Source organism: Xiphophorus couchianus, chromosome 19 (assembly GCF_001444195.1).
Source record: "Xiphophorus couchianus chromosome 19, X_couchianus-1.0, whole genome shotgun sequence".
Taxonomy (NCBI): domain Eukaryota; kingdom Metazoa; phylum Chordata; class Actinopteri; order Cyprinodontiformes; family Poeciliidae; genus Xiphophorus; species Xiphophorus couchianus.
The window spans coordinates 1,939,765-1,957,935 of record NC_040246.1 but is presented as its reverse complement, the minus strand read 5'-3'; the positions used below and the strand labels follow the sequence as shown (position 1 = coordinate 1,957,935).

The 18,171-nt window shown below is 40.9% G+C and overlaps 2 protein-coding genes across 2 annotated transcripts; one reads left to right on the top strand and one right to left on the bottom strand.

The window, feature by feature from the left end:
* The first annotated feature begins 909 nt into the window (after nucleotides 1-909).
* vti1b (vesicle transport through interaction with t-SNAREs 1B) lies at nucleotides 910-4,848 on the top strand. The gene is made up of 6 exons (XM_028000827.1): nucleotides 910-1,147; nucleotides 1,235-1,293; nucleotides 2,254-2,451; nucleotides 2,581-2,754; nucleotides 2,926-2,987; nucleotides 4,146-4,848. Exons 1-6 carry the CDS (start codon nucleotides 916-918, stop codon nucleotides 4,237-4,239), a joined length of 819 nt encoding a protein of 272 aa, XP_027856628.1. The 5' UTR covers nucleotides 910-915; the 3' UTR covers nucleotides 4,240-4,848.
* Nucleotides 4,849-7,330: 2,482 nt separating this feature from the next.
* Nucleotides 7,331-15,882, bottom strand: arg2 (arginase 2). Its single transcript, XM_028000823.1, has 8 exons — nucleotides 15,427-15,882; nucleotides 15,238-15,310; nucleotides 10,242-10,416; nucleotides 9,968-10,127; nucleotides 8,696-8,790; nucleotides 8,480-8,584; nucleotides 8,261-8,397; nucleotides 7,331-8,176 (listed from the first exon to the last, which is right to left on the bottom strand). The coding sequence occupies exons 1-8, from the start codon at nucleotides 15,538-15,540 to the stop codon at nucleotides 7,995-7,997; spliced, it is 1,041 nt and encodes a 346-aa protein (XP_027856624.1). The 5' UTR covers nucleotides 15,541-15,882; the 3' UTR covers nucleotides 7,331-7,994.
* Between the last annotated feature and the right edge of the window lie 2,289 nt (nucleotides 15,883-18,171).

Genomic DNA, 18,171 nt, shown 5'->3' with positions numbered 1-18,171 from the left:
TAGTTTTTAAGGCCAAGTTTTTTTTAAAAAAAGTGTGTGAAGTAAATTATGACCATCACATTTTAATAACTTCTAAGATACATAATTAACGTTAAAGGTAAGGAACCCAACATAACTACAGTCTTTACTTTAACTATATGCATATATATATACACACAAAGTAAGAAAGTGATTAGTTATCTTTCTAGGTAATAATAACTGATTATGAATTATGGATAATCATCTTACACATTGGTAAACAAATGTTGATTTGTTTTTTATTTCATTTATTTTGTTTCTAAATATATGGACTACTTTTAGTCTAAAAATAAAGACTTTCTATTGGCACAATAAGTACTACGTACATCTAGGTTGTTTATATTCTGTTCTGTACTGTATTCTAAAAGAAAAAGAATGAATAAAAATATTGCATTTTATTCTCAGTTAATAACATCATTACCCATCACCTTTAGTTAACTTCACTTATAAATAATCGGCAAAGGCAGCGTCAAGCTCCACTAACTTCAAACAAATTCTGAATCATAGTAATAAAAATAACGTATCCGTTATTTAAGTTTAAACTTTAAAACGCCATTGTTTGAAGGTTTAATTTTTAATTTATATCGAAATTCTATCAATGTCATATTTACTTTAGCATAAACAAAAGGGGAAAAGAAGGAAATACTGTGATAAACCTACACTTTCTAGAAAACTACACTTCCCAAAGATTTTCACAACGGTTGCCCGCGTCAGTGCCTGATTAAAACAAATAACCTCAGTTCTTTCACGCCACAATTTAACAGCATTTATTATTAAATTTATATTAAAAGCTATCAGCAATATAAAATTTGAAATTCGCCATATTTAACACATAACCACATAACATTTAGATTTTTGTTGAGAAGTTCAAGGCGCTGCGAGTCAGGCGGGCCAATCATGCGGAAGAGTCTCGGGGTTCTGATTATAGCCAAAGCAAAACTGTCAGATTTACGTGCGCACGTAATTGTTGTTGTCTTGTTTGAAAAGCCGGAGTCTCTTAATAAGCCCAGCGGACTTAGGTTTAAAGTAAAAATGTCGTCAGAAGAGTTTGAGAAGCTGCATGAGATGTACAGGTCGCTGTATGACGAGCTGAAGCTAATTCCGGAGAGGGCTTTGACAAGCCACGGAGGTAAACACTGTAAACACCCAGCTGGCATAATTCATTTAAAAGATATTCTGTTCTTTGAGCGTTGAATTTATGCTGTCTCAAATGCAGAGGCGAGGAAGAAGCTGGTGAGGACATTTGATGAGAGACAGGGAGAGGCTGAGGAAGTGGTGAGTTACTGTCTGTTTACCTTTTAAATGCAGTAAATTGGAGACATGTCTCTTTATCTTTGTTAAAATTTGAATTGTATGCCCCCCCCCCTCATTAACTCTGATCAGCTTCTTTGGAACTGCCGTCATTACTTACTAAGTTAATCGGTTGCAGTGAATTGTATTTAGAGTGAAGGGGAATTAATACAAAGGCCTTCCACAGTTTTTTTTTAACATTTTTATCAAAACCCAAGTAGCATTTCACAAAAATGCCCTATTTGGTGTTAACATATTTCATTAATGCCAGTCAAATCCAATATTTGTGTTTTCAAAGCAACAATATTTGTAAAAGTGGGGCGTCAATACTTCTTTTGAACACTGAAAATGTCCTGCGCCTTTAAATTAGAAACCTTGTAGCTACAGAGTAGGATGGCTTAATCATCTAGAGCAGCGGTGTCAAACTAATGTTTATTTTGGGCCGTATCAACAATCTGAATGTTCTAAAAAGGCCCGTTGTGCCGCAATACATTAATAAAACCAATTAAATTGTAAAAAAATCAATAAATAGCTGTTCCTTCAGGATTTTGTGATTGTTTTAGTGATTTATTTTTTTAAATTCAAAATTGCACATTTTGTGTTGCCAATTTAGAAATGTTTGGAATTTTTACAATGTTTGCACTAAAATTACGATGTTAAATGTGACTCTTTATTACTCAACGTTTTTAACCAATTTTAAGAAAATTTGCAGTAAAATCAGAAAGAAAAATGTGGAGATTTGTTGATTTTGGTGTGAATTTTGTAGGTTTGTGAAAAACTGGAGGGAATTATTTATGTAATTTGGAGTCTAGGGGGCCACATAAAAAGCTACGGCGGGCCAGATTTGGCCCCGGGGCTTTGAGTTTGACACATGCGGTCTAGAGAGTCAGAACGTCTTTTGTTTGGTGGCATTGCTCATCTTTTTTTTCTTATTTTTTGCTCCAGTTACAAGGAATGGAAGAGGAGTTGCGTGGCGCTCCTTCTTCATACAGAAACGCGATGAGTGCAAAGCTGCGCCTCTACCGCAGGGATCTCGGCAAGCTGCAGAGGGACATGAAAACCTCGGCGCAAGGGTTCAGCTCCTCGTCCCAGACAGTCCAGGGAAGCCATCCAAGCGTTTTCTCATCTCAAAATCAACAAAGTGTGAGCACCAAAATTCCCACGCTACGTACCTAATCGAAAACACTCACTTTCGGATCTTTTTTTTTTTTTTGTCCAAATCGAATCTAATTCACCCCGTTTTGACGATGCCACTTTGGTCTACCTCTGCAGACACACCTGCAGTCCCAGAGAGCTCTTTTACTGCAGGGAACAGAGTACCTGAACAACGCCAGCCAGAGCATCGAGCGAAGCCAGCGCATCGCCGCGGAGACGGATCAGATCGGCACGGATATTATCGAGGAGCTGGGAGAGCAGAGGGAGCAGCTGGACCGGACCAGAGACAGAGTGAGTAGACGATTGGTCAGATGTGGTTTCAGTTTAAAGGTGGCATTCATGCATTGCTAGGCAGCAATGAGTGCATGATCGTAGAGGAGAAACTGACTGTGATGTTGTTGCTAGACAACGACACGTTAAATGTATGTTATTTAAAATGTCTTTTGGTTTTTCTCCGTTCAGCTGATGAATACAGGAGAAAACCTCAGCCGGAGTAGAAAAATCCTTCGCGCCATGTCGCGACGGTGAGTAACACCATGCAGATGAACTCTCCAGTTAATATCACCACTTATAATGACGCTTAAAGCAGTCTTAACATAAATTCATCTTTTACTGACATAGATTGCTTTTCAGTTTCCTCTCATGTTTACCTTTGTTTCTTTTAAGCCGATAAGAGAATCCTGGAAATTAGAAGAACTAAAGCACAATGTCCTTTTTTCCCCCTCTGATATAAAAATGATGAGTTTTGTTAGCAACTCTTCGAAATGGTAAAAAACTGGGTGAAACTGCCATGCAAATAAGGCAGCTGTGTTAGAGAAGGGACAAAACAAGGAACTACTTGCTTTATCCTGTGCATATGTGCAGTCAGATAAACAACAGCTGTTTAAAAAATGGAATCGCAACAAACGTATTGCCGCAGTTCGTAGCGAGAATCCCAAACAGAACAACAAGCAAACAAACACTCCGGGATGGTTTGGTGTTAAACAAAGAGAGGATATCTGAAAATGAAAAATTGAAAGATCTTACCCTAATGTTCATTTTCTCCTAACAAAAATAAAAATGGTTACTGCAGGATAATGATCAAAAACTACACAGAAATGGTTCAACAGTCTGTCTTCAGACACACTAGTAAATGTTCACCTTCTAAATAAAAATGATCAAATTAAACCTTTTTTGCAAACTAGATTATTCTGCTGAAATAAAAAATCACTTTTTAGGACATTGTTACGCTTGTCTACCAGCATGTAAAAAAGTTGTATGATATTTTCCATTATGACTGTTTATACTTCTCCACCTTTAGTAAAGTTACTATAACTCAAATATATTGTAATTTGAATCCAGTGACGCACATCTAGAGAAACTGTTTCAGTTTCGACGGATGATTCAGCTAATAATTTTCTTCTTGCTTACTCACTTTAATTTGTAAAAAATCTACTTATCAGATTGAATATTAGTCAAAGTTTCATTTTACTTGAATCTGAAGGATATTCTTGGACAAAATAATTCTAACGCCTCCACAGAAAACAAAATACGGTTACATCCCAAGCTTGAGACTTCACATCAGTCATCAATAACCACTGTGATCATGGAGTTCTTCTTCATTCTTATGTTTTCCTTCGTAGATGTTCATCGACAATGAAACTCAAGAGTTTCTCTTTGTGTGCTTCCTTCCCGTCCTCTAGCCTGATGACGAACAAGCTGCTGTTGGCCGTCATCATTCTGATGGAGCTGGGCATTCTGGGTGCCGTGGTCTACCTGAAGTTCTTCCGAAAATGAAGAGGACAACGTCATCTGCAAACAGGCGGAGCTCTGAATCCAGAGCAAAAACCCCGCGGACATTAAACTAAACACTGTCTCTTTCAGCTGTTCGGTAGCAATAATACTCGTCTGTCGTTCCTGCGACTCCTTCGAAGCGATGAACTTTTTCTAAGACTGGGTGTGTATCCATCGGCTATTGGGACGAGGGTGTTGAATATTCGAAGCCGTTAATGGACCAAACCCGCAGAAACGACCCCGAACTGACATTTGCGCTCTTCTAACCGTCTCTTAACGCCAGTGATGTCCAGCGGGACGACGATCTGGACGTGTGCGCCGGGCGCCACGAACCTGTGTCAACCCTCCTTGCGTATAGTTGAAGGAAAGTGAAAACTGACAGACGTAGAAATCAAAGAACTGACACCAGCTGACTTTGTTTTGTGGCGTTGTGCCGGTTTTCCAAATCAGAGCAAGGCCCCAAATCCATTAGATGCTGAATGTGAACTAGGAGTGAGTGGGAGGTCTTCATGCAGCTGCTTTATTCTTACATTAACCGTACATCTAATCAGTGTGCTCTCAGGAGTCCTTATTTAAAAGTATTCATGTGATTAAAGATCATGTTTGACCTCAGATGGCAGTGTTTTAAGAAGGATGAGATAAAGCAGTTGGGTGGGAGGGGGAGGAGACATCCGCTGTGGATTTACACACCGGTGGGGAAGTAACATTTGCTACTATGAGATTTACTCTCAAATAAGCGTTGATAAGGCTATTTCTGGTGTGCTGCTAGTGAAGAGGCACATCTGCCGCGGTGTTCCTCGTCAGACTTTCCTGGAAACACGCCGAGAACAAAAACATGTTTGGTGACCTGCTTTTCTTTGCGCTGTAAACATACGGGTTACATAACGTGATTTAAATGAGCTCACTTGAATTTTCCAGGTAAAAAAAAAAAAAAAAAATGTTACCTTGACTCACAAATCCGTTCGAGTTTTTGATGTTATCAGGTGCTTTAGGCATCTTGAGGTTTTATTTTTTTTTAATAAATAAATACATACATTTTTTTTAAATAAAATATTTAATTGTAATATTTAATTAAATACAATTAATTAATATTTAATTAATTATATTTAATTAATTAATTACATATTTAAAATACATAAAATCTTAGTAAATATTTAATGTTTTTTTTTTATTAAAATATTTTTAAAATATTTTAATTTTTTAAAATAAAAATCTATTATATATATATATATATATATATATATATATATATATATATATATATATACAGTACAGACCAAAAGTTTGGACACACCTTTCTAATTCTATGGGTTTTCTTTATTTTCATGACTATTTATAAGGCAAGAAATCCCACTTATTAACCTGACAGGGCAGGTTGACCTATGAAGTGAAAACCATTTCAGGTGACGACCTCTTGAAGCTCATCAAGAAAATGCAGAGTGTGTGCAAAGCAGTAATCACAGCAAAATGTTGCTACTTTGAAGAAACTAGAATATAAGGGGTATTTTCTGTTGTTTTACACTTTTTTGTTTAGTGCATATTTCCACATGTTATTCATAGTTTTGATGCCTTCAGTGTGAATCTACAATGTCAATAGTCATGAAAATAAAGGAAACTCATTGAATTAAAAGGTGTGTCCAAACTTTTGGTCTGTACTGTATATATATATATATTTTTTTTAAGGTTTTATCTTCAGGGTGTAGATTCAGCACAATCCAATATTTCACCATATATGTCCACAAAATGTACAGTTTCAGTCTAAAACCTAATATCTGATTCATCAAAGTGAAGGCAACAAACTACTACTGATATAACTATACAGATATAAATACAATTTATGCATTTTTTTCTCCCAGCATTTGAGTGAATGCTTAATGTTGTCTGTGAGACATTCAGTCCCATAGACTGTGGTCACATGTTGAGTCCTCCATCTGTGTCTCTTTGGACTTTCAGGAGCTTTTTTCTGAACTAAATCTGTTGAATTTAGTTCAACAGATTTAGTTCATACTTCCATCTATCCGATCCTCCTTTTGCTTGAAGCCTGTGATCTTCTTCCTCCCTGACCACACATCTCTGATATTGTTCCATTGCAGTTTATTTTCTATCTTCCTCCTATACATCTCCTTGCTGACTCTAATCTTGACATTAAGCTGCTCCTCAATAGCTCACTGTCTTGCTCCTTGAAGGCTTTTATTTCGTTAACAGTTTCTTTAGTTCACTGGTGATCCAGGGTTTGTTATTATGGATGCGTCTCGCTGTCCTGGTGGGGATGTTGTTGTCCACACACACGTTTATGTAATCAGTCACACACTCAGTCCTCTCCATTGCAAAGAGCGATCCAATCTGTTGCATAACAAAATCCCATTAGAAATCTAAGGGTTTCTTACCCACAAGTCCAAACCCCTAACCTGTTGTCAAGGACAACAATATCGTCCCCACTCGGGTTTATTTGGCAAGAAAGATATTGCTGGAAGCAAGAGTCTAGAAATTTAAATATTTTCTAGTTTTGAACAAGTAAGGAAAGACAAAAAAAATAATAAGACACTCCCTGAAGTGTTTGTCCATCCATCAGTCAATATGTCCATCCATTGGTCAAGCTTTCTTTACCGTCTGTCCATCATCAGTCGTACCAATCAGCAACCAATCTGTCCGTCTGTCCTTCCTTACAGGAATAAAGTACTGACTGTGAACTTCGACAACCGGAGACTGGGAGGGTAAAAATGTAGATTGAGATTGAACAGGAACCTTCTGTACAATGTGTTTTGGGAGTTTCTATTGCTAATACAAAAAAGAAAATCATTTCAAACATCTGTTCTTCTATTGCACAAATAGGTCTAAGAATTACATTGACGGAGTGATTTCAGATGAACCCTTCCCCAGTTTTTTCTTGCGTTCATAACACGGCTGTAGTTAAATAAGGGGACCGTATCCGTTTGTGTCAGCACCAAAACATTACGAAACACACAGACAACCCAATGTACGGTTTGAGTTTCTCCTTTTCTCTAATGTTAGACGTTTGGTCAAACATCTGCCTGATCGCGGAGACAGTTGAGCCACAATTTCATGAAACTAAAAATAAAGAGACAGCAGGAGATGTATACAAACCAACATTTATTCACACTCATCATGGAAGACCGAAATAAGTTCCCTTTGTAAATAATCATTACGTCTTGATCTCAAAGTAGAAGCAACAAACCACCACAGGTCTAATGAAAATACATGATATGTACTTTTTCCCCCAGTGTTTGAGTGAATGCTAAAGGTTTGTTTTGTTTTTAAGGATCTTTTAAATATTTAAAGTGCATGTACTGCTACCAATGTAAACTCCATACAGTAACCACAGCTGGTCCAAAAGTAAAAAGTGACGTTACTACAGTAGTTTTAAACTATCTGGCAGAGCCACGAAAAACAAGAGTCCTGACTGTGGACTTTAAAGAAAGTGAAACTATTTCATGCCTTTGAGGCAGGTACCTCCTTATCTTTTAAAACACTTCATACAAATAAACAAAAGTGGATTAGTATTGCTTTTCAGATAAGCAGCAGTTTCATCAAACCGTCAGGTCCTTTCAAATCCCGTTAAAGGCTTTCCTCAGCATGACCAACATGAAGACATTTAAAGCCCTTTCGTTTCGTTCTTTCGCTTATGGATCCAGAAATTCCCTTGTTTTCCACCAGAGTTTAAACAACAGCAGAAAGTAAAAACAATGGAATGGTCAGGCATGGCTTAAAGTTCAGATAGCTCTCGATTCTCAAAGCTCTCAGAGGCAGAGCTGCTCCGTGTCGCTTTTCTCCGCAGGGATGGAGGCGTGAGCGCCCTCTCTCGTCTGGCCCAGAGACGACGCGATGACGTCCACCGCTAAGGACGCGGTGGCCTCCACCGCTTCCTGGTTTGCCCCCAGGACGGGGTTCACTTCCACCAGGTCGATGGCCGACAGCAGACCTATGCATCGACACAGGAGCATGTTGGACTCCAAAGTCAAGGATCTATATAATTTTATAGGACTGTTGTTGCAGACGCTGGTACCTGTGTTGTGAATCTCCTCTGTCACGTAGATCCCCTCTCTGTAGGTCAATCCGCCGTTGACCGGTGTTCCTGTGGCAGGAGCCAGAGACGGGTCGAACGCATCGATGTCGAAGCTTAAGTGGATCGGACGCTGTTTCCTGCAGGTAATGACAAAAGGTGAATTCAAGGCGTCTTTGAATTCAATCAGCACATCAATCATGATCAGTAAGTATTCGCTACCTTGCCAAAAGATGGTCCAGAGCGACTTCCATGACCCTCTGGATGCCTAGTCTGTCAATATCCCTCATGGTGAAGTACTGGATGCCCAGGTTCTTTAGGATGTGGCTGAAACAAAACGAAAGCGTACAAATAAAGTTTTTTGCAACGCTTGCTTGAAGGGAAAATCTGTGACACGTCAAAGATATTTTAAGTAAAAGCAGGTACTCTGGTACTCACTGCTCTCCGGGGTCAACGTCCCGCAGTCCGACGTACACCAGATCCCGTGAAGAGAGGAACGGTTTAGTCCAGGAGAATCCAGGAATATCAGGCATCTGGGTGTGTAGATGGAAACAATGTCATTAAATTCAAAAGTAGAACTCTGTTAAACAAGGAAATAAGAAAAGAATTTAATAAATAAACCAGAATTTTTCAGGATTTTGGTTAGAAATATATATTTTTTTTAAATCTGTAAACTGTGGTGTGTGTTTGTCTTCAGGCATTTTTATTTGGGTACCCTTACATTACATAATCTCTTCAATAAGTAGACTCCACACCAGGTGCCTTATGTTACTTGGCCTACATACAAAATGCTGTTTGTGGTAGAAAAATTACACTGCAAGTCCCAACACTGCTATGTTGTTGGCAGGATCTGCCGAGGGATGAGGAATGAGGAAGTTCTTCAGAGTTGAAGATCAGATAAAAGAAGATAATACCGAAAGAAAATCTGTTATGGCCAGAGCTGCAACAAAATGCTTTGATGAAAGCACATTCCAGAAAGTTCATCTTAGCTTAGCAAAGACGTACGGGCAAAACTTTCAGCTTTGTGGCAGGCGGGTCAATGACTGCCTGAACACAGACACTTCCCACATTTTGGATTTGAGTTTGTGAAAAATGTACAAAAATAAAAATTATACAGTACTTTGCGTTGGTTTATCACATAAAACACCAAATGTAAAGGTTGTCGTTTTAAAGTGACAACATGTCACTTTTGCGTACTTATTCTAGTGACAACATGTCACTTTAAAACGTTTGCGAGGTATTTTATTGCCATGAAGTTACGACTGCGGGTTTAGATAGTTGTAGATAGGGGGGGGGATAAATTTTCTAGAAAATTTGTTTGGAGAATCTGAGATTTTCTAGACAAAGCAAGAAGTTCCAAAAGTCAAAAAGTTGTTTGAGAAAAATTCTGAAATTTTGAGATGAATCCCCAAAGTTCTCTAGAAAAGAACCTTGGAAATTTCTGAGTTTGAAAAGTTTAACATATGCTGATAAAAGATCAGAAATTTTCAGATTGATCTCAGAAAGTTTTGAGAAAAAAACTTGAAAATTGGAAATTCAAAAGTCAAAAATGTTCAACATTTTCAAACTATTTCTAATTATTTTGTTCTAGAAAATCTTCAACTTTTGAAGCTTAGCGGATATTTGCCACTACTTTTAAAAATTATTATTATTATTATTATTTCTATCTACAATGAATGATCCTATAAGACCATTCGCCGCCCTTCTCACCTTGTCTTGCAGCTCTTTGAGCATGAACGCCACAGGCTGGCCGTGGAGGTTTCCTGACGGCGACGTCATGGGCGTGTTTATATCGGCGTGAGCGTCGACCCAGATGACGCACAGATCGGGGCACTGCTGGGCGTGGCCGCTCACTGAGCCAATAGCGAGGCTGGGAAAGGTGAGAAGCAGTCGTAAATGCTTGTGGTTTGAGCTCCGCGCAGAATATTCTGTGCTCCATGAAGTGTCGTTTTTGTGTCTCCTTTTTTTTTTTGGAGATTAATACCTGTGATCTCCCCCCAACATGACCAGAGTGTGCCCGGCGCCGATGGCTCTGCTCACTGCGCGGGAGAGCTTCTGGTTGGCGCCGCCCACGCTTCTCGGAGACTTCACGTTCATGTGGGGCTCGTCCGTCTCCGGGAGGTGGAAGCTGAGGTCGCCGAAGTCATGAACAGAGTAGTCTGAGAAAATGAAATGTACCGTCATTCTTCATCGCGAGCCGGACTGAAGCTGCAGTACGCAACTTTTATTTAAAAAAAATATACACATATTTGTTAAAACTTTCACCATGTCTTGACAGTTTGTGAAACACTCTGATCAGAAGCGACGCCTCTTCCAGCTAATGGCTATTTCACATGACCCACGTTACATCACAACATCATTGCCATTAGTAAGTATAGTTTTACTTTCCCTTGTCGTGGTTTAGTTTTAGAAGAATTAAAGTTTTAAAAACTGAAATATTTTGTGCTGAAAACCAAACGTGTCGTTCTAGGCGGTTAAACGCAAACAACGAGGCTCCCGACACCCTAGAAGAGAAACCGCCCTGGACCGCCGCCCGTATCAGAAACCGCTCACTGTCTGCAGAGCATAAAACCTGCCACCCCTCAACTGTTCAACGCAATCCGGACAGTTGCACGGTGTGAACACCAGGTGTCAGTGTCTCAGACGCCTCCTCACAGGGATTTGCCTGACCCTTCAGCCCTTGAGAGGGTTGAGTCACCGGCTGCCAGTGGAACATTAGTGACGGGGCACTTTCCACTTGTCCTGATTCGAACTGGGGCTCGGGTTTCAGTGACTGCGCCTCGCACCGTGCAAAGTTGCTGCAGACTTAAGAACTTGAAGAAGGAAAAAACAAACCGTGAACTCCAGGGAGGATGATAGATTGTGAACAATTTGCCATGTTTAAAGGCCATCAGGGTTGAAAATGTAAACCCTGTTAGCGGTGTCGGATTACTCTGCTGATCTAAGGGCTACCGGCCTGGCCAGCCCTGTGGGGCGGGACAGGAATAGCCTTGACCTGATGCAACAGCGAGCATCTCTTGCAGGACAGACCGAGGAGAGTGTGGATGGTCTATCTGCTGGTTCTGCTCAATCCGGTTCAAATCACCAACTCAGAACTCTTACAGCATGCTGTTTATTGCTCAAAGAGTCTTGCTATGATTGCTAAGGCACAAATACACAAGACACTGTATGAACAAACGGCTTTAAGATTCAGGGATGGTATGATATGCAGTTGGGTTGGTGTTCAGTTGCAGATACTGGACTCCATTCCTGACGCTGCAGCCGTTTTGCCCGTTGGGAGGCTAATTTTCACTCCAGTTGCCTTAAACTTCAATGAGTTAAGATGAAGAAGTTGAGAAAAATCTATTCACGTTGCCCATTTTTACAGTGTACTGGCCACTGTCTACAGAAAAGAAAGACTTTCATTCGTAATTCCTCATAATAGTTATATCATTAGACAGCCATGCTAATCATGACAGCAGTTTTTGCATGTACGCTCAAATCGTCCTGTTGACTGCACCGCAAACCTATTATTTGTTTCGTTATTTTAAAGTACACTTTACAACAGAAATGTTCACATCAGTAGGATTGAACCTTTCCTAAGTAAATAAGTCACATTGTTTTACAGCATAACACCTACGTCTCTAGAGCAAATATTAGAAAGTTTACCAGGCAAATTATACCTGCCTAGATACATGAGGCGCGAATTGGGTACATTTATTTTCACGAGTCCTAGTTTAAAACCCGACTCTGCTCACAAGCTTTGAAACTACGTCGGATTTACTCTGTAAAAGTCAATATCCAACACATGCAACTTTCCCTTCTGATTTCATCTGATGTCTGGGAGCAACGCTGGTCGGATTACTTGGCAGCCGTTGCTTTACGCCTTGCTAGATTGAAAGCAAACACCGCTATGAAGGCTATTATGTAATTTCACAGAGCCGCTGGCATCAGAGACACTCGGCCCGTTCCCCTTCTTTATTTATAGTCGTACAGTCAGAGGTGCTGAACAGGTGACGACTGTTTTTATTTAGATCAGTTTCAGTAAATACTGTTGAGTATTCTCCAAATGACTCAATTAAGCTGGAAATAAACTACTTACTAAGATCATGTTTTGCTTTAGAGCTTGCCCTTCCAAACTAGAAAGAAATATGTATAAGCACTTTAAATCTATTTGCGTACTTATTCTAGATTTTTACTTATTTACATGTATTTTTAAGTCACACTTGTAGTTTTTCAGTATTTTTTTCCCGTGTACTCTGGCCAAACAACGACATTTTCTTGCCAAATTCGCTGTCGTGTCCGTGCGCAATGGCATTAAAGTGAATCAAACAAGATGGCGCCCACACCGTTTCCATGACAACCCCAGCGAAGATCTACGCTTCATTGAGAACAACCGGTTTCGGGTTAAGAAGCACGTCTTGCTAGCAAGCTAGGGCTGTCGCTGAGGCGGCTGTCGCTGAGGCGGCTGTCGCTGAGGCGGCTGTCGCTGAGGCGGCTGTCGCTGAGGCGGCTGTCGCTGAGGCGGCTGAAGCTGAGGCGGCTGAAGCTGAGGCGGCTGTCGCTGAGGCGGCTGTCGCTGAGGCGGCTGTCGCTGAGGCGGCTGAAGCTGAGGCGGCTGAAGCTGAGGCGGCTGAAGCTGAGGCGGCTGTCGCTGAGGCGGCTGTCGCTGAGGCGGCTGTCGCTGAGGCGGCTGAAGCTGGACGCAAACCTCGGTTTTGGCTCCAACACAAACTTGTTCAACCGCATTACTTACTACCTTTGGGTTCAATATTCAGAAGAGACAGGATCCCGTGTCATTGCTGTGCTGATGACTGACAAATGTATTTCCCTTTGAAGCCACAAAACATCTCCTGGCACGCCTCGACGAGATCAAAGTGTTGTTGCGCTTGAATTTTTAGCATTTTGATGAAAAGAAAACCCAGGCGACGATGTGTGAACCCGGTGACCCGAGGTCCTTAGGCACATATTTAAGATTGTTATTACACAATACAAAGGGTTTATGTTTTAGGTTGCATTGCATAGAAATCTATCAACTTTTAGGAAAAGCAGTTGAGGTAGTTCCGGTGTTGAATAAAGAATTTCCATGTCCAACTTTAGGCAGTTCAGCGAGTGCCACTTCCAAAAAGCGCCGCATCGTAACCGCTGTCGTCAGGGAAACAGTTTACAGACTATTCAGGTTCCGTTCAAATACACTCGATTGCTCCCAGAGGGAAATTAAAATGTTGCTATAATTCATGTTAACTCAAAATGTCACGAAGAGCAAACTTAAAGGCTTTTTTACGACTCCAGTACCATTTTTTTTGCCTTAATCGTAAACAATTTTAGAAATATATTTCACATTTGTTTCAGTACTTCAAAGAGTCAGAGAGAGTGTCATAAATCCCCTCCATCCATAAACCGTGTTTATATTCTCTAAAGATTACAGTTGTAAAACTACCCGTAATAATCTGACCAGGTGTATTTCGTATTGATGGACATAATCTTTAGGTTTTAAATGCATGATAACGAAGATTGTTCTGAATCAGATGCTGAATACCCGTCATTTATGAAATATTTCGTACTTAAGAGACCAAATGAAACAGAATTACTCTGATTCGATTTTTGTTGTGGCAGATTGTACGTTTGACACATTTCACACACCTGTTCCACATTTTGAAAGCAAAAGATATTAAAGTCGCTAACTTGTTCATTGTCTCCAGATGCTACTTTCAAATAGTTAAAAACGCGCCGCACTTGAACACCGATCGCCATTTCAAAATGCTAACTAATTAGAGCATCTTTGCTTGTTTACTATTCCTTTAAGGTTAAACCCAGCAGACGTAGCAACAAAGACATGATGCGAGCTAATTACAACTGACGCTAATAAACGCTGGTATGTCACAGGCTTAGCGTTGGAACGATGAAGTATCTGTTTTTTACCATGCTGGTACGGAGGGGCCCCGAAATAAAATCTGCTCAGGGCCCCAAAAAGGCTTGGGCCGGCCCTGGTCATCCCAACCATCAGTGTTTAAAAATGACCCACAGGTCAAACTCAGTTTACTCGTTTGATTGCAAATTAGCTCAGTTGGGTTTTATTTAGCGGAGTCAGGCTGAAAGGAGAGGATGAATACAAACAGCACACTTTTTAGATTTTTTGGGGTTTTTTTTTTGTTTTTTATAATTTTAACTAAAAACAAATGATGAAGACTTTGTTGTTTTTTCCCCCTTCCAAGAGAGCAACAAATATGAACCACTTTGCGTTAATCTAAATCCCTATTGGTTATGTTTTTATGGGTGGGAGTACCTTGGCAAGGCAGTGAAATATACAACAATCGCGCAGCTATCTGGACCATGGATGACTATAACTTCATCACAGCGTGTGGCGTACTGTCACGTTTTGCCGTCTCTGTTATGTCTGAGTCATTGCTCCTTTATTAGTCGTGACGCACAGCAAGACAATTGCGTTGTTTGTTGTTTTGTTTGTTTTCCTGACTGAGGTGTTGGTTTGATTTCTCCACCCGGCGGCGGCCTGCAGCTTCTGTAACCAGGGCGCAGCCGCAGTTTGAGGTGCGGATGAACGGGTGGTGGAAGCATATAGTCTGAAAACAGTAGCTACAGTGACACAAAAAGAAAGAAAGAAAGAAAGCTCAGAAATGAGTCACCTTCCGAGCATCTGCAAAAGCGTGAGGGGGGGGAAAAGCGTGACTAACACTGACATGTGGATTTCAAATAGTGGAAAAACCTCACAACGTGTAAAAACGTCCGCGATGGCGAAAGAGTTTGTTTTTTTAAAAAAAAAAAAAAAGAACAAATAATCAGAGCAAAGCAAAACGAAAAACGGCGCCTCACCTCTACACGCGGGTGTGTGTATATTTATCCCGTGTCGCGGTGATGTAACAAGTTCGGAGAAAACCGGATGTAGAAGTTAAAACCCTCCAGTGTTTTCAGACACCCGACGTTGCATAATAACTCTGCGCCACCGGCTGCGCCGTTCCGGTCCTTCCCCGCTTTTCACCTACCTAAGCTGGACAGCCGCTCGATGAGACCCGCATCTCTGATCGCTTTGGGGCCGTGCTCCACTCCTCCTCTTTTCTGTAAGCAAGGCAGAAGAGGGGATGAGGGTGGAGGGATGTAGAATAAGTAGATTCATAAATAAATGAATGAATGAAAGAGGACTAATAGTAATAATAAAGGTGAGTCTCTTCTACCTGTCCTTTGGAGAACGGGGCTCCCAGGACAGCCACAGACTGAGCTCTGCTTTGCTGGCACGTTTGTCTGAGTTGAGTTCGGAGAAGATGGGAAAGCGGTCCCCTCAGTGCCATTTTCTTCTTTTATTATCCTCTCTGCCCCCCCAAAAATAAATAAATAAAAAATAAAATAAGTAAATAAATAAAATAAATAATCCTCAGTGTCTTTAGTCACAGAGAAAAAGAGTTCCGATGAAAGCCCGGCGAAACGTTACGCTGGTGGACGCTGTTGGCGCAGTAGGAGGCCGGGCTTTTATTGGCGTCCGGCGCCTGTTGAATATTCATGAGGCGAAGCGCGAGAGACGCAGCCGCGGATCCAACACGCCCTAATTTAGTCACACAAACAACCACAAGCTGACATTACCTACAGGTTATCTGTGCTGGCGGCTGTTCAAGTGTCGCAACTCGAGTTTATCGAAGGGGGCTCGTCCGGTTTTATTTATGCTCTCTGACGTCACGTTGAATGACACGCATCCGGGCTGGCCAATGGCGGCCGTCGGCATCGGTGGGATCGTTTTTTTGTGGGGGCGTGTCTTTTCTTTCAATGTAAATTGTAGGCCGAGATCTTTTTTCTTTTTTTTTTTTTCTTAGATCGGTGATGGAGCTCTGATCCTGTCACCGAAGTGGAAATTTCCAGACTGCCGGCCCGGCTTACGGTACCGAACTACCGCAATGGGCCTGGCCTGGGTGGGCACGTGGCCGAAAATTCAGATGCAAAACATTATGAAACGTTAGTAAAAACATGCGAGCATCTGCATATTTCTGTCATCCGGGTCACTCCCGGGGTTAGAAGACCAATTTACGCACTTTAAAAAGGCAAAAGATAAATCTAAATGCGTTTTTACGTTAGATTAATTTTAAAAAAAGTTAAAAAGTACCTTTTGGGTTTTTTATTTTATTTCTAACACACCACATACATTTAGCTGGCATGAATCAAACTTGTCAGACTATTTAAACAGCTGCATTGTCAATCTGTAAAATGTGACCAGCACCGCATTTTTCACATTTTTGCACTGCAGTACAGTGGCCATGCAGAATCACTGTGGGAGATAAGATTTGAATTTAAAATGTATTTAGTTGTATTTATTTTAACAATGCCTTAAATTCAAACTCGTATATTTAGAGTTTGCACACAGAAAGCCGTGCTAAGCGTAAAGAGGAGGAAACACTTGCAGAAACAATAAAGTATAAGTTTGTTTTTGATCCATTTAGAGTTGGAATTGACATTTCCATACAAAGGTCATTAAATGTTCATCGTCTTGGTGATGGATTTTGAATATAGATGAGTTCACAATGCAATCCATGCAAAAATCGGTAAACTGTCATAATTTTTCTAATTTTTTAAATGTTTTTTTATTTTTTTTTTACATATTTTAAATAATGAAAAAAGTAAAACCTTGACGGTTTCGCGAGACATAAAGACACCATGAGGGACAAGATCATAATAAATAAACCTTGGATCCAAATGTAGAACCATTTGGATCCAGTATTGTGCATGATTCTTCAGTCGCTCCTTTTTAAATCTTCAGTCTAAGAAGTTGCTTTTTTTTGTAAAAGATCTTTTGAATCAGAGGGTTAGTTAAGATGTTCTTACAGTTGCAACATTTGGTTGACACTTAAGAAGGAATTTCACGGGGGCCCCAAAAGAAAAAAAAAACCGGGACATGTGCAGGAATAGAATCTGGAAAGATCTGGAAAAGCACAAAATGAGCGCAGGATTTTATGGAAATTATTCAAACAACAACAAAATCTATTTTTTTATTAAAATCTTAGTGTCTGTAAAGTTATTCTGTTTTTTTTTTTTTTTTCTTCTATAGCCAATGACATCCCACGCCTTGATTTGTTCAGACCTACTTGAACTTGACATTGCAGTTGAATGACTCAGCAGGCTGATCTGTTCTTTGGCAGCTTGCAGAACTTAAACAGTGAAGTACCGCACAAAGTGTTGGTTCCCTGCAACACATGCCGTCTGTTATCAACACGGCGTGTTTGCAGCTCAGCGGACGCCCGGATGGGCTGGAGTACTCCGACGCCGGCCTGGAAAACGAGCAGAGAGCGTGAGTGTTTCTGGACAAACAAGCGCGTGCTTAACATACTTCCTGAAACTTGTGAAGCTATTTTAGCGAATGCAGAAAACACAAAGGCTAGCTTGCTGCGGCTAGCTTACTAACATCGCGGCTGCTACCCGGGACGAGGCCAACGTCTCCGGCCGACCCCAAGGACATTAGCAGTATTATACAACGACTTCAGTCTATAGACATGAAGATCAAACAGCTGGAGGTGAACTTTGAAATCAACGCTAACTGTGGAAATCAGACAACTCTTCCTCAAATCAACGGAGAGGTTGTACGCCTCGCATCAAGCAGCTCACCCTGGAACGCTCTGGGTGCCAAGCCGAAGCAAAAGTCTCACACTGCAGATCCGATGAGGCGACTGACAGGGAGAACCCCTCACCTGGACGAATCAGCGTGGCCGGCTCTGAGCCGAAACCCACCTTCAACCTCAACACCTGCTCCACCAAAGAAAAACAAACAAGCAGCTGCAACCAAAACGGTTCCACCGACCCCGCTCCCAAGGACAGAGCGACCAGCCCGGGCCTCAAAACATTCTGACTCTGTGGGAATCCCACTGAAAAACAGATTTTCTGTACTCCAGCCTGAGCCTCTGAGTGAAACCTCGCTTTCAAACACCAACAATGAGGCAAGA

Coding starts and splice junctions, on each gene's coding strand:
- vti1b (XM_028000827.1), top strand. CDS start 916: ATGCGGAAGAGTCTCGGGGTTCTGATTATAGCCAAAGCAAAACTGTCA. Junction 1,148..1,234: donor GGCTTTGACAAGCCACGGAG/GTAAACACTGTA, acceptor TCTCAAATGCAG/AGGCGAGGAAGAAGCTGGTG. Junction 2,755..2,925: donor TGGACCGGACCAGAGACAGA/GTGAGTAGACGA, acceptor TTCTCCGTTCAG/CTGATGAATACAGGAGAAAA.
- arg2 (XM_028000823.1), bottom strand. CDS start 15,540: ATGGCACTGAGGGGACCGCTTTCCCATCTTCTCCGAACTCAACTCAGA. Junction 10,417..15,237: donor CGAGCGGCTGTCCAGCTTAG/GTAGGTGAAAAG, acceptor TCATTTTCTCAG/ACTACTCTGTTCATGACTTC. Junction 10,128..10,241: donor ATGTTGGGGGGAGATCACAG/GTATTAATCTCC, acceptor CACCTTTCCCAG/CCTCGCTATTGGCTCAGTGA.